Source organism: Mangifera indica, chromosome 3 (assembly GCF_011075055.1).
Source record: "Mangifera indica cultivar Alphonso chromosome 3, CATAS_Mindica_2.1, whole genome shotgun sequence".
In the NCBI taxonomy this organism is placed as follows: Eukaryota; Viridiplantae; Streptophyta; class Magnoliopsida; order Sapindales; family Anacardiaceae; genus Mangifera; species Mangifera indica.
Genome location: NC_058139.1, coordinates 14879729 through 14895429, shown reverse-complemented (window position 1 = coordinate 14895429; position 15701 = coordinate 14879729). Strand labels below are relative to the sequence as shown.

General features: G+C 33.0%; 2 protein-coding genes across 2 annotated transcripts; one reads left to right on the top strand and one right to left on the bottom strand.

Moving 5' to 3' along the window:
* Window positions 1-401: 401 nt before the first annotated feature.
* On the top strand, window positions 402-1214 carry LOC123212596 (protein RALF-like 32). The gene has a single exon (XM_044631775.1). The coding sequence runs from the start codon at window positions 553-555 to the stop codon at window positions 916-918; it is 366 nt and encodes a 121-aa protein (XP_044487710.1). The 5' UTR covers window positions 402-552; the 3' UTR covers window positions 919-1214.
* An 841-nt stretch (window positions 1215-2055) lies between these two features.
* On the bottom strand, window positions 2056-5528 carry LOC123212595 (histidine protein methyltransferase 1 homolog). The gene is made up of 8 exons (XM_044631774.1): window positions 5368-5528; window positions 5201-5266; window positions 4788-4854; window positions 4542-4642; window positions 3207-3251; window positions 2809-3126; window positions 2606-2708; window positions 2056-2369 (listed from the first exon to the last, which is right to left on the bottom strand). Exons 1-8 carry the CDS (start codon window positions 5476-5478, stop codon window positions 2287-2289), a joined length of 894 nt encoding a protein of 297 aa, XP_044487709.1. The 5' UTR covers window positions 5479-5528; the 3' UTR covers window positions 2056-2286.
* Window positions 5529-15701: the final 10173 nt, after the last annotated feature.

The window sequence follows — 15701 nt, the reverse complement described above, 5'->3', positions numbered from 1 at the left end:
AGCAAATGAGCCATGGAATAGAAAATTCTTATCACCTTTTTATGAATTTACTTATTAACAGAGAGAGAGAGAGAGATTCAATATACATTTCATTTGGTAACTAACGGCTAGGCTAGTATAAGTATAATTAAGAATGTATTTAATTATTTATTAACATAGATTAAGTGTACATGTAATTAATTTAGTCATGATCATTAAATAAAATAAAAGGCTATGGTATTGAAAAACAAATCAAACCCTATAATCCTTCCTATTCATATTATTTTGGAGTTTGTGAAGCATGTATTTATTATCTATTAAATTTAGAGGCAATTAAAGTATTATTATTATTAAGAGTTTTATAATCATCATGTATTATTATCCAATTCATTCTCCCCAACTCAGAAAGCAAGAAAATTGGGTTAGGTGGAAGGTGTGGTCCCTCTGGCTGCTCTCTACTCTAATGCGCCTTCCACTACCACATTTTAAGAAATAAAACATTTTATCACTCTTTATATCAAGTGCTTTCAACCCAAGTGGGAAGGGAACCCATTGAAAATCCCCCATTAAACAATGGCAACTAAACCTAAATTTCTCAATCTCCATCTCCATCTCAGCACATGCCTACTGCTTCTGCTTCTGCTTCTCACCAAAGCTGTAACTACAACAACAACAACAACAACAAAATCCAATATATGCAACAACTCAATTGCAGAGTGCGATGAAGATGTTGAGATGCTGATGGAATCTGAAATTGCTCGAAGGGTTCTTGCACAAAAGAAATATATAACACCTGGAGCGCTAAAGCCAGACCAACCAGTTTGCAACAGCGGTGGTAGAGGCGAGGCCTATAGTAAAACTGGAGGCTGTCTTCCTCCTCCATCCAACCCGGAAGATCGAGGTTGCTCTGCCTATTATCACTGCAGGTCTAGCTCCTGATTCAACCTGTTTATCTCTTCTGGGTTGATCTATATATATATATATATATATATCATCTCAGCTATGATAAAGAAATTAAGATGTTAATTTCAAATTTATATTATGATCCACATGTTTTGTTTTTCTCCAGAAATCTGTAAAATGTGATAACAGATACTGGTTGAGGGACAGTTGAAGAAGCAGTTGTTGTTCCATTAGATTTTGACAGGCAATTCTACAGTCATAATAATTCAACAACATTATGTATATGATATGAAAGATATATTGAAAGACAAAGCCTAATTTGGTTTATCTAATTGCTGTTTTATAATTAGATTCAAACAAAACCAATCTTAAATACGTGGATAAGCTTTAGCTGCCACTAATATTAAAATTCCATCAGAACATATGCCCAATCGTTTACGCCTTTAATTTGTTGTGTTCAATTCAATTTTTTTTTTTTTTTTTGTAATTGTCATTTTAAAACCACTGAAATAATATTAAAATTTTGAAACTTTTTAAAACTCCTAAACTTTTTTCAAAAATTTTGAAACCCCCTGAATTATCATAGACATCTCATATATTTTAAAAACTCAAACATAATCTCAATATTTTGTAATATAAAATTTAAACCCTTAATTTGTTGCCCTCAATTAAGTTTTCTGATCTGAGGTATAACTATTGTTTCTTCAATTATTAAAGGGCATATTGAAAATTTAAAAATTTAGAAAACATCTTTTTTTAATTTTCAAAAAAACCTTAACAAAATTTTTAACACCTCTGACATTTTCAAAAATTACATTTACCCCCTAAACATATGATTATAAGTCTTAACACCCTTATCTATTCTTCTACTGGTATAAGTGCTCTATCTCTTGTCATCAAGGGGGTGAAGGTGAGAAAAGAGAGAATAAATGGATTTTCATATATTTAGATTTTTAAAAAGTCTATTTTTAATTTTTGTTGTATGATAATTTTGAAAAATTTTAAAAATAAGAATAAAATGATAATTTCATTTTCTAACTTTTTTTCAACAAAGTTTGATTTGAAGTAGAAAAATGTTATACATGGAAACCGGGGGTGAAAAAGTGATTTTAGATCAAACCTTGAGTGAAAAATGTAATTTACTCATAAAGAAATAAAAACCAGAATCCAAAATAAAAGATGCAACGTAAATTCATACTACTAGTTAGCACAAGTTACAAAATTCAATTGTACAATCCCAGTATATGAAATGAAACAATAGTTTATCATTAGTAACAAGAAAAAAAAAAAAAGTAATGGAAACGCAGGAGAAACCTTTTATCAAATTATAGAATATTCACTTAATATAGTACAGGTAGCGTCCCAATGGAAGGCCATGGAGCTCTAGTCAAGAAAGTTCAGGCACTACTTAATTGAAAGTTTCCATACCTCTCTGACATTAGAAGAACCATCTGCCACTTCAGCAACCAGGCAAGAAGCCATAAAACCTGCAAAATAACGACAACTTAACAGAATTGCCTTAACATCACTGCATATAATTTATTCCAGCCAAGACAAAAACTATCAGGCAAAATGAGTGGTATATTTAATGCATCTATGTGATATATTGAAACTTTCAACCGCCTGCTCCCCAGTCAACGAAAAGGAAGGTAATAAAACACAGTTATCATTCAGATATGTTCCCAACAACTTTTGAAAATATATCTCAGAAGGATAAGCTCACCATCTTTCTCTACCATGGACAGGAATTGTCGAGTTCCACCACCTACTCCAAAATAATGTTTCTTTGCTGCCATGTACACAACTCCATGAGGACGGCTGACGCACTACCAAATAAACATTTTTACAACTCAAGAATGGCAATTTGCAATAAAAAAGAATAATTCTTTCAAGCAAAAAAAAAGAAAAAACCCAATTAAGCAGCACCTTTTTTATAAGTCCATAGAGATTTTGGTGAGCAGAGATTGAGTAGATAGTCTCCGCCATCAATATAATGTCATAACCAGAAGTTGGAATATGCCCTAAGCTGTTCAGATTCTTTTCATTGTCATTCGCACAAGGTAGAAGTTCATGGATTTGACTCCAGTCACCGGCAAAGAAGCGAACTTCAACTCCAGCATCACTAGGTTCTTCATTTGCAGCAGCAGGCTGAAGCTTTTTGGAAAGGTTGGCATTTACATTGGGAATAGTAAGATAACGCAGAACTTCAGCATTGAAGTCTTGGAAATGTATGAGAGCTGCACCCTAATGCACCAAAACAAGAAGCCTAACAAAACTGTCGATTTTCAAACATACAGTTGTGGACAGTATAACACATCTTTTACCTCAAGGCAAGTAAAGATCCCAGGAAGACCATGACCACATCCAAGCTGGAAGCAATTAGATAAATTTCAGTGAAATGTCCAGGAAATATAAGCCATCATAATAGGCATCTGATTCAGTATAAACCGCAGTCAGAAAGGAATCAATCAGGAAACAAATATTTGATGTCAGGTGGTGATTAGAGGTTTTCAAAATTATCCGGTAACTAAACCAAATCGATTTTCAAACAGAAAACTTAACTGAAAAATAGGTTAATTGAAAAATTGGTTCGGATACCTATTTTTTTAAACAGGTTAACTAAACCAAATCGGTTTTAAAAAATTGAACAAAAAATAAATAAAATATCAAACCTATTTTCAAAAGAAAAAAAAGGGAAACAAAGTAAGATAATTCTTTGAAATTTGATTCAAAACCGATTAACCGAAAATTCAATTCGGTTAATTAGGATTTTTGATTTAATTCAAAATCGGTTAATCTTTAAACCAATTCGGCTTCTGTTTATGATTTTCTCTGAACTAAAAATTTTGTTAGGTTCAAAATATTGTCAAACTGGTTTTAAACATCTCTAATGGTGACTTCACCATGGAGATATTCCAAAATTATACTTTATTGTTTCAAAGATCTGTTAAAGTCCACAGAAAAAACAAACCCCGTTAACTGACCAAATTGATTGCTATTCAAAGTTTAAAATCAAATAGACTATGACATCCAAATTTATGTTCTATTAAAACTCTAGGGCTTTATTCACCAATCAAGTGACCTAATCTGGCACAAGTTGAGGTGTTAAAGTAACCATTAAGATAAGCTTTGAATTTGGATTCTCAATCTAATCAAATAACCTACTTGATGGCCAAACTACCGGAATTTTTCATCACATAAACAAAATTAAACTAGATGGTAACTACACAATTAGAGATCAAGTATATGAAAATAAAAGAAGAATCATGGTTACTGGCATCTTTCCAATTTTAACAGACAAATTACCAGGCACAAATGTTACCCTCTCCAACTGAATGTTTTTCCACTAGATAGGGACCTTCCCTACTCCAAGCATACATACATAGATAGCATTCATATTTTGTAGCTTTGAATCCACAATATTCATATTCTAGCTCTCATAATTATATTGCTCACCCCATAAAAAAAATTACATGAAGTAAAGCACACAACAACAAAATTTCAGGGAATACATATTCTTGAAGAAGAAATCTTATATTGTATAAGTTACAGTAAACAAAAATGAGTTTTCAAAATCAATCAAATCTTATCAAGCCAAGCATCAAGAGAATTATGAATTGTTGAACAGCTAATGAATCACCTGAAAATTACAAACCCACCTCTAAAACACGCTTCCCACTAAAAGAGATATTGCCATTTTCAGCTTCTGAGCGTAGAGCTTTAACAAGATCCAGAGAACCTTCCCATAACTTCAGTCCACCTACCCCAAAAACATATCTTTTAGCAAATGAGTGCACTAATCCAACATAAACAAAATAACAATGTTCCACAAACATACAGAAGACAGTAAAGTGCGGTTAAGAATTGCACAAAAAGAAAAAAGCTAAAAGTAGTAGATCGTGCACCTTCATATACCCCAGGAACTAAATCAGAGTTAGGCAACCCAAAAACCTCTTTAGTACTCACCCGACCCTAACAGAAAAGCACAATATAGTTTAGCTACTCTCTGTCCACAATTCTGTAAATTTCATTCTCCCTACAAACATCCCAGTAGGATTTCTGGTAAAAGCTTTTATGAATATATACGAGGTTAGAGCCAAATTTTAGAAAATCATGGAGGTTTCTGATAAACATTAAAAATTGTAATGTCAACCTCTATTTTAGTGATACATTACTTTGAATTTAAAATGTTATCAAAGTTTACTAATCAAATTTCAGATATTGCCAGGAATTACAATAAATGCAACTTAATTGCGAAAATGATTTAGAATTCATTCTTAGTGTAATTGATAAAACTTATTATAAACATTGATGATACCTTGAGCAAAGTGAGTTCATCACTTATGTTGACTGGCTCCAAAGTGCCTTCGAAAGATGAAGAAGCCTACTTGGAATAATATTAAAAATTCAAAAAAAAATTGCATAAATCATGATAGAACAAAAGAAACTGTGTAAGTAGTGAATGAGAAAATAATAAAGCAATACCTGAGAGGAAACAACTTCGATGCAAGGGGGAGGAGGGGGGGAAGGAGGAGGAGGTTCGTCCGCAAGTGAATCAAGAAACGATAGACCCACCCCTCTGTTGTCCGATGCCATTAAATTTCAGGTCAGCTGCTGGCTTTGGCCTTAGGGTTTTGGGGGGTTTTTGAGATGACAAGTTGTTGGGCCAGGCCCATTAGTTTTAGACGGAATCCAACGCATTGTATAGCGGCCCAAGATAGATTTCCTTTTTGAGCGGTTTATTGGCCTACTGGGGAACTAAAACAACTCCACTTGTTAATCATACTTCGTTTGAAATTTTGAAATTTGTTATAAATGTAATTAATAATAATGATAATTGAAAATAAAGGATGAGAATTAAAGAGACAGAAACTTAAGTAAAAGGAAGGAGAATTAAAGAAATAGAATGGGAATCTGGAAAAGTAATTAGGAGAGTGATTATGTTTTAATCGAAGAAGAGAATGTTGTGCGACTTTTTTCCAAAGTACAAGTGATGGAGGGGGTTTATATAACACACACCACCATTATAGCCCAAAAAATTGACCAACTCCCAATTGCCTTAAATGTGTTCACACAACACATTAATTGATTTTGTTTCTAATGAAATGAATTTGTGTCTAATGAATCAACACATTTAATCACAAGTCTCCCATCATTTATTGTTTTCACATTTGGTGGAAAGTCATCCATATGTAACACTTCTCCTTGGATTTTTATCACTTACCAATAATTATATTAATTTTGCTAAGGAAAAACCCAATGAGATAAAAACCAAAGCAAATGAATGCAATTTTTAATGTTCTGTAAAGTGGTATTGGACATGTTTAAACTACATCATTAAAAACTTTATTAGAAAAACTTAGTGGCTAGTAAAGTGGTATTCGGGCTTGGCTTGCACTTAGCTCGGGTTCAGGTTTGCTTTGGCTAGTATTTTAGGCTCAAAAGTTCAGTTTTAGGCTCATATTTCAAGAAACAAACGATGTCATTTCTTCCAAGTTAATTTTTTTTTTATTTGAGTGAATGACTCATGAGCTGAGCTCGACTCACTTAACTAGTGTTCAAATTTAGGCTTGTGTTCATTTTTTGCTTAAAATTTAAGCTCACATTCGTACTTAGGCCCGTTCAAGGCAAACTCAGCTTGGGCTCATTCAAGCAAAGCTCATTTCAAGTCCGAACAAGCTCACTTCGAATCCAGCCCTAGTTTTGAACTAGAAAAGAAGATGGTCACCTTAGTTAGAAAACAAATTTCCTACATTTAAGGAAATTGTGTACTATTTTGTCTTGTATTCATTAATTTAGGTATGGGTTTAGTTTATGATGGATGGCTTAGCATACATTAGGGACTTTAGTTGATTTTATATTAATTTTGTTGACCAAAGTGTATCATTGCCATCCATGTCTCCTATATAAAAGAGTGAGTCTTCATTTGTAATTTTTGGTTGACATTTGAATGAAACTTGAATTAAAGCATTGAAACTTTTTTCTCATTTTCCTTTGTCTAATAATCTTGGTGGAAGACCCCAAGGTTGGTGGATTTCTTTCTTGTGTGTTCCTTAGAATCCAAATTGCATGCATGTGAAGGGTTTTTAATCCTATGACAGAGAGTTACAGTATAATTATCATTTCTGCCACTACATTCTACTTATAATTTGATTACCTTATTCTACACCAATTGTGTACGTCCACAGTTTGAAAGAAAGTTCATTGTGTTGTGATTATGATGAAATGAATTCAATTGGTTTAGAGTTGATTTGGTTGGTTAAATTGCAAAAACAAAAAAACTGCATATACTACATCAACAGTGAAAATAGTTTTTGATTTTTTGGTTTCTTGTTGCATGTTTGGATGAATATGCACTATTTGGTATCAAAGCCTAGGCTGTTTTTATGATTTGTTGATTGTAACCTTCTTTCTAGAGCTACTGTTCATAATAAAGTTACTGTTCACAGAACCTTAATTTTGCTTAAGCACTTACCAATACTCACCTCACCCTTAAACACTTATAACCATTAGCCTTCACCAATCACCCTCTACCAAAAAAATGTCCTACAAGAGAACTTCATCCCCCTCTTCTTCACCTCCTTACCCTTGGGAGTTTGGCCAAAAAAGATTAGAAGGAGAAATCCAAGAACTCAATAATGAATTTAGAACCTAAATGACTCAAATGAAGCAATTGATTAGAGACTTGGCTATCACTCAAAACTAAGCAACCCTCCCATTAAATCAAACCCCACCTCTACCACAACCAACCCTATAACCTAACCCAAGGAGACACAATAAACCTCCTCCTCTTCTTAGACATCATGAAGAGGAATTAATTCTATCTAATGGTTTAAGTGATAAAGAACATGAAAGACCACTAAGGACGAATAATGATGATGATAGTTAGTAGGAGAGCTTTGCATGTCAAGCCTCTTCCTCATGAAGAGCAAAGACTCTACATTTTTCAATTAAGGTGCACTATTAGAGGTAATGTGTGTTCTTTAATTATAGATAGTGGAAGTTGTGCAAATGTAGTTGCATTTACCTTAGTGAAAAAACTTGGATTACCTACCATACCTTATCCTCAACCATACAAGCTCCAATGGTTGAGTAATAGAACCAGCCTCTAAGTAGCCAAACAAGTCCTTGTTTCCTTCTCCATCGGTAAGCATTACAGTGATGAGATTTTGTGTGATGTGATTCCTATGGATGCTTGTCACTTGTTGTTGGGAAAACCATGGCAATTTGATAGAGAAGTGAGTCATAATGGCAAGAAGAACACTTACTCTTTCAAGTTCAATAGGAAGATCATCACTTTGATCCTTTTTAGCCCCCAAGAAGCTAATAAGGCTATCAAGGGAAAAGAAGTCAAAAGGAAGAGTATGTATATGAATGGGCCTCAAATGGAGAGAACCCTCTTGCATCTACAATATGTTTATGCTCTACTTATGCTTGAAGGGAAGAACAAACAAGAAAAAAAAAGAGCAAATCCTTTAGTGCAACATTTCTTGGCCAAATATGAAGATGTTTTTCCCAAAGAGCTCTCACCCAACCTTCTTCCTCTAAAGGGCATTAAACATCAAATAGACTTAATTTCGAGAGCACCATTATCGAATAAGCCAGCCTATAGATACAACTTTATGAAGACTAAAAAGTTGTAACGGTAAGTAGAAGAATTGATTGAAAAAGGCTTTGTAAGGCCATGAGTCCATGCTCATTCCAACCCTTCTAGTGCCCAAGAAAGATGGCTCATATAGGATGTGTATGGATAGTAGAGCTATTAACAATATAACCACCGAGTATAGATATCACATCCCTAGACTTGATGACATGCTTGATAAGCTATATGATGTTTATGTCTTCTCCAAGATTAATCTAAGGAGTGGCTACCATCAAATAAGGATGAAAAAAGGAGATGAGTGGAAGACAACCTTCAAGACTAAGGGAGGCTTATATGAATCGTTGGTTATGCCCTTTGGTCTTTCAAATACTCCAAGCACTTTCATAAGACTTATAAATGAGGTACTGAAACCTTACATTGGTTCATTTGTTGTTTATTTTGATAACATATTAGTATATAACAAAACTCTTGATGATCATATCTTGCATTTGAGAAGTGTTTTTGATGTGTTGAGGAAAAATAAGTTATATACAAAGAAAAGAAGTGTGAATTCTTTATAAGCCAAGTTGTGTTCCTTGAATATGTAGTTTCTAAGGATGACATTCAAGTAGATCAATCCAAGGTAGAAGCCATTAAAACTTGGCCCCAACTGAAGACTCTTACTGAAGTTAGGAGCTTCCACGGCTTCGCTTCTTTTTATAGGCATTTTGGGCCTAATTTTAGCACTCTTATGGCTCACATCACTGAATGCATGAAGAAAAATGGGTTTGAATGGTCCACGACAGCCTCTAAAGCATTTAAGGAGATTAAAAAGAAGCTATGTGAAACCCTCATACTTGTTCTACCTGATTTTGATAAGGTATTTGAGGTGGAATATGATGCAAGTAAAGTTGACATTAGAGCAATCCTAACTCAAGCCAAAAGGCCCATTGCTTACTTTAGTAAGAAACTCAACGAGTCCAAGAGAAGGTACTCCACCTATGACAAAGAATTCTATACAATTGTTAGAGCCTTTGATCATTAGAGTCATTACCTAAAGCCTAAACAATTTATGCTTCATTCTAATCACCAAGCCTTGAAGTTTCTTAATAGCCAACATAAGATAAGTTCAAGGCATGCTAAATGGGTGGAATTCCTCCAATATTTCTCTTTTGTTTTAACATATAAACAAGGTTCTTCCAATGTAGTTATCGATACTCTTTCAAGAAGGCATTACTTGTTATCTATTCTTGATACAAGAGTTCTAGATTTCTAACTTATGAGGGAATATTACAATGAAAATGATGAGCTTGGGGAGATCATGAAGAAGTGTTCCAGAGGAGCATATAAAGACTATTTTGTCCATAATGGTTTTCTTTTCAAAGGTGCTAAATTATTCATCTCTAAGAGCTTTTTTAAGGAATTTCTCATTAGGGAGACACATGATGGTGGATTAACAGGTCATTTTGGCATAAATAAGACCTTAGACATGCTTAAAGAACATTTTTATTGGCCTAAGATGGTGAGTGAAGTCCAAGCCATTATTGCAAGGTATGACACATATCAAAGGTCCAAGTCTTATTTCAAACCTGGTCCTTACATGTTTTTACCTATTTTGGAGTAGTTATGAAAGGATCTTAGCATGGATTTTATTATGGCTCTTCCAAGAACTCAAAGGGAAAAGAATGTTATAATGGTAGTAGTAGATAGATTCTTTAAAATGGCACATTTCATCCTTTGTTCCAAGTCTGAAGATACTAACAAGGTGGTTTATTTGTTCTTCAAGGAAATGGTGAGGCTACATGGAATTCCAAGAACCATAGTTTCAGATCGAGACACCAAGTTCTTGATCCATTTTTAGAGGACATTATAGAGCAAAATGGGAACCAAACTCATGTTTAGCACTTCTTATCACCTTCAAACCGATGGTCAAACCGAAGCAACTAATAGAACTTTGGTTAACAAGCACTTAAGTGATTGGGACTTGAAGATTGCTCAAGCTGAATTTTCTTACAATAGGATTCTAAATGCAACAACCGACCACTCTCTATTTGAGATAATGTATGGCTTTAATCCCTTAACTCCTTTGGATCTAACTTCTTTACCTCTTGATGTGTAAGTTCACAAAGATGTCAAAGAGAAAGCTGCTGCCATGAAAAAGCTCCATGAAACCATCAAATTTCATATCATGAAGGCCAATAAAGCTCACAAGAGGAAGATCAACAAGCATAGGAAGACATCCCTCTTCAAACCTGGTGACTTAGTTTGGGTGCATTTAAGAAATGAGTGATTTCTAAGCAAGAGGAAGAGTAAACTTGCTCCAAGGACTGATGGACCATTTGAAGTGCTTGAAAAGGTGAATGATAATGCATACAAGGTGAATTTTTCAGATGAGATAGGAGAAGTCTCAACCACCTTCAATGTTGGGGACCTTTCACCATACATGAAGGACAACCACCTTGAGGATTTGAGGGCAAATCTTTTACAATCCAGGGAGGATGATGCATATTTGGCCACCTCTTCAGTTTCGGCCTCCAAACCTACCCCAAGCCTATTTACCACACAATAAGCTAAGGAGCATGAATTTCCAGTAATGCACCAGCCCAAAGATGTCAACCTTCTTCATTTTTTGGCCCAAAACCACTTTTGGGTATAATCTCATTACATGTACTCAAGGTCCAAGTGAATAGTTTACTTCCATTGATCCAAAAATATAACTTTTGAAGCCCACTATTGGCCCAAACCTCCAAGACTCCTTTTTAAAGCCCAAGAGCTCAAAGTATGCCTTTAGTTGGTTTTGAACTAGAAGAGAAGATGGTTGCCTTAGTTAGGAAACAAATTTCCTACATTTAAGGAAAAGATGTATTATTTTGTCTTATATTCATTAATTTGGGTATGGGTTTAGTTTATGATGGATGACTTAGCATACATTAAGGACTTTAGTTGATTTTATATTAATTTTATTGACCAAAGTGTATCATTGCCATTCATGCCTCCTATATAAAGGAGTGAGCCTTCATTTGTAATTTTTGGTTGACATTTGAATGAAACTTGAATTAAAGCTTCATTTATAATTGAAGCTTTTTCCTCATTTTCTTTTATCCAATCATCTTGGTGGAAGACCCCAGGGTTGGAGGATCTCTTTCCTTTATGTCTTGGTTTTCATTAGTGTGTCCCTTAGAATCCAAATTGCATGCATGTGAAAGGTTTTCAATTTTAAGGCAGAGAGTTGCAACATAATTATCATTTCTGCCACTGCATTCTACTTGTAATTTGATTGTCTTATTCTACACCAGAAAGGCAAATATTTTAGTATTCTCATTTTTTCGTTCTTCAAGATTTTGTAGTATTTCAAGGATTTATGCCACTTTAGGGGTTTGAGTCTCTTTAAGGATCATAACCTCTTCTAGAGGAATAATCATAATTGATATTTGTTTGATAGTTTACCTTTCTTTTTGGAGAGACAATGTCCTTTGATCGAACAGGTTTATCATACTTCTAGTGTATAGTAGATTGATCAATCATGGCTCAAATGAACTGTTTAATAGTCACATTAATTCTTGCTGGTACATTAGCAGTGAGTACATGTGATATTGTCACTTTTGTCGTATCTACAAATGAATCAAGCATTTGATTGGCAATAATTTGTAAACATATTATCCTCTGCACTTCAGTTTCACTTTAGGATGTATAAGGATCTAGATGAGACATGGTAGATACATACCAAATAAATTCATATCTAACTTCAAAAGGGTTTTTTTTTCCTAAAGGTGGAAATGTTGTTTCATTAAAGTGACAATTTGTAAATTGTGTAGTAAAAAGATCATCTATTAATGGTTTCAGATACCTAATAATGGATGGTGAATTATATCTAACATAAATTCTTAAATGACATTGAGGCCCTATTTTTGGGCATTAAAAAGACGTAATGGGGATATATATAGTACAATCAAATATCCTCAAATGAGATATATCAAGTTGGTGACTACAAACCAATTGTAAAGAAGAATATTGATGATAAGAGGAAGGTTACGAGCAAATTAACGTTGCAACATGTAATATAACATATCCTCACATAAAAGTTGGTAATTGAGTTTTTGGTAATAAAGTACGTGCAATTACCTAAAGTTATTTAATAATAGACTCAGTTAATTTATTCTGAGTGTGGACATACAAGACTGAATGTTTATCATCAATCTCCATGGACATGCAATAATCATCAAGTGTCTTGGATGTAAATTCACCAGCATTATCTAGTTGTATTGACTTGATCAAATAATTTGTGAAATATGTCTTTAATTTGATAATTTATGTTAATAGTTTAGCAAACACAACATTTTAAATTGACAATAAACAAACATGAGATCATCATGCAAATGAATTAATTAAGATTATAAAATAACGAATAAGCCACTTGGTGGATGAATGAGTTCACATATGTCCCCTTGAATCATTTGTAAGAATGATGGGGATTTAATTCTAATTTTGGAGGGAGATGATCCAATTATCAATTTGTCTTGTGTGTAGGTGGTGTAAAATTTTTCATCGGACAATAAAATCCTGTAATTCTTTAATACATGTCCATATGAATTTTCAATAATCCTAAGCATCATTGTAGATTTTGGGTGGTCTAAATGGTCATATCAAAGCATAAATACTTTTGGATCAGAGAACTTCTGGTTCAATACTGTGTAGGTTTCAATTGCCTTTATGATTGTATAATACAATCCGGATAGTAAAATAGACAATTTTTCTAATATATGCCTTCTTTTGGAAGCATTATCAATTATATATAGATGTTTTGTACCATTTTCATTCAAGGTTTCAATATGATACCCATTTTTTCTTATATCTTTAAAACTAAGTAGATTTCTTTTATATTTACTTGAATATAATGCATCATTTATGTGTAATTTGGTCCCATTTTTCAATAAAATTATGGCTCTTCTAGAGTCTTCAATCATATTTATTGATTCTGATATAGTGTTTACTTTAGCCTTAATTAGTAAGAAAGTTAAGAAGAATTTATTTTTCTTTAGTATTATGTGCGTTGTTACACTATCCACCAGACACATGTTTCCATCACCAGTTTTTGAAGTTAATGCTTCAATTTTGGAGTTCATTTCTTTTCATTTAAAAATTTACATTAGTCATTACAAAATTTGAAAGGAAGAAATACATAGTACTAACTACACAATATAATATATATAATTTCTTAATCTTGTAGGAATTCAGAAATATCAAAATACTCCAAATCGATAGGATCGGGATTATCTACCTAATTCGATTCGATCCTTTTGTTATCATTTTTTATAGATGTTTGACATAAATTCACCAAATGTCTAGGCATACAACAGACACGCAACCAATGACCTTTGAAACCACATCTATAACATCTACTTTCATGATTTTGTGGTTTACTCTGTATCATTTTTCCTTTATCCTATTTTGCTTCATCTCTAGTCTATTTATGGTGGAAAGATTTTTTATTATAACCACCTTCGGATCAATACTTATGTCATCCAAAACCTCATCTGAGCCCACAATAACTATTACTGGTAGTTGCGTTCATTTCAGAGAATGGTGCAACACCAATGGGGTGTGTTTAATGGTTTCTCAATAACAATTCATTGTTTCGCTCAGCCATAACCAACCAGGATATTAATTCAAAATATTTTTTTAAATTTTTTTCCCTATATTGCTATTGTAAGAGCATATTTGAGGGATAAAACGTAGAGAAAGTTTTCTCTAACATATTTTCTTCGATTTTTTTTCTTTATATAATCTCATTTAGGAAACTATTCTGAACATAAGAGAATTATATTCACTTACAAGCTTAAAATCTTGTAAGTGTAAATGAGTATATTTATATTGGGTCATTGGCAAAGTGATTGACCTATGATGAGCGAATCTTTCTTTCAAGTTTTTCCATAACTCTAGTGGATCCATAATATCCACTTATTCTGCTCGTAAACCTTTATGGATGTAGTGACGAAGGAAAATAGTAGCCTTGGATTTATCCTACTAGGATACTTTATTTTCTTCTTTTATTATTTCTCCAAGGCTCATAGATTCTAAAGGAAGAACCATGTCCAAGGCTCATTTAGTATAATTTTCTCCATCTAATCGAAGGGCAACAAAATAAAGTTTTACGAGGTTTATCATTTTCACCAACTACAAGTTGATAAAAGAAATACAAATCAGTGTTATGATAAAAAAAATTATTATGTTAGAACTTCAGATTCATATTTGTCTCATATTTACAAAATTTATAGTTTTGTAATTTATATTCATAATATTATCATATGTAAAACTTAAATTGTATTTCACACTTCAATTTCATCCTTTTTATCGCTTATGCAAATTTCATAATACAAATAAGATATAATTATAATAAATACTTTGATGAAACTTGGGACTTTAGACCCATATATATTCAATGCAAATAGAGGAAGATAATTGAAGAGACAGAAAGTGAAGTAAAAGGAAGGAAAATTAGAGAAACATAAACAAAAATCTGGAAAAGTAATTGGGAGAGTGATTATGTTTTAATTGAAGGAAATAATGTTGTGTGAATTATTTCCAAAATACAAGTGATGGAGGGGGTTTATATAACACTTTTACGCCCCCATTGTAGCCCAAAAAATGGACCAACTCCCAATTACCTTAAATGCATTCACACAACACATTAATAGATATTGTTTCTAATGGACTAAATTTGTGTCTAATAAATTAACACATTTAATCACAAGTCTCCCATCATTTATTGTTTTCACATTTGGTGGAAACCATCTCATATGTAACAAAATTAATATTTTTAATATTTACTCACTTTTTTTAAAATATTATACTATGACATTTCAGTCCAAATGACCAGAGCTGTGATCTACAGCGAGAACCAAGGAGATGCAGCAAGCAGCCATTTCAGTCCCAACTCAAGATACCAGGAAATGCAACAACCGCTTTACTACCAATAACACCAAACACAAAAGCTTAACCTGCAAAACAAACAACTTGTTACCGAATTTATCTCCCTCAACCCTCAAACTTATATCTAGAGGTTCTAAACTAAAGAAATAAATTACAAATTCAAAGTTACAAGGTAAAGACAATTTCACCCAAAAACTAATGCATGTTAGCTCAATTCATTACATTCAGGGATAAAATTGGATTTTTGCTAAAAAATTAACCCTACATCATAATTGAAATAAATAAAAATAAATGTTAAAATTCATCA

What these genes read in the sequence shown, in the direction of transcription:
- LOC123212595 (XM_044631774.1), bottom strand. Translation starts at nt 5,478, where the DNA reads ATGGCATCGGACAACAGAGGGGTGGGTCTATCGTTTCTTGATTCACTT. An exon ending in TCGAAGTTGTTTCCTCTCAG is followed by an intron (nt 5,267 to 5,367) that starts GTATTGCTTTAT and finishes TATTCCAAGTAG; the next exon opens with GCTTCTTCATCTTTCGAAGG. An exon ending in GTGGGAAGCGTGTTTTAGAG is followed by an intron (nt 3,252 to 4,541) that starts GTGGGTTTGTAA and finishes AATTGCTTCCAG; the next exon opens with CTTGGATGTGGTCATGGTCT.
- LOC123212596 (XM_044631775.1), top strand. Translation starts at nt 553, where the DNA reads ATGGCAACTAAACCTAAATTTCTCAATCTCCATCTCCATCTCAGCACA.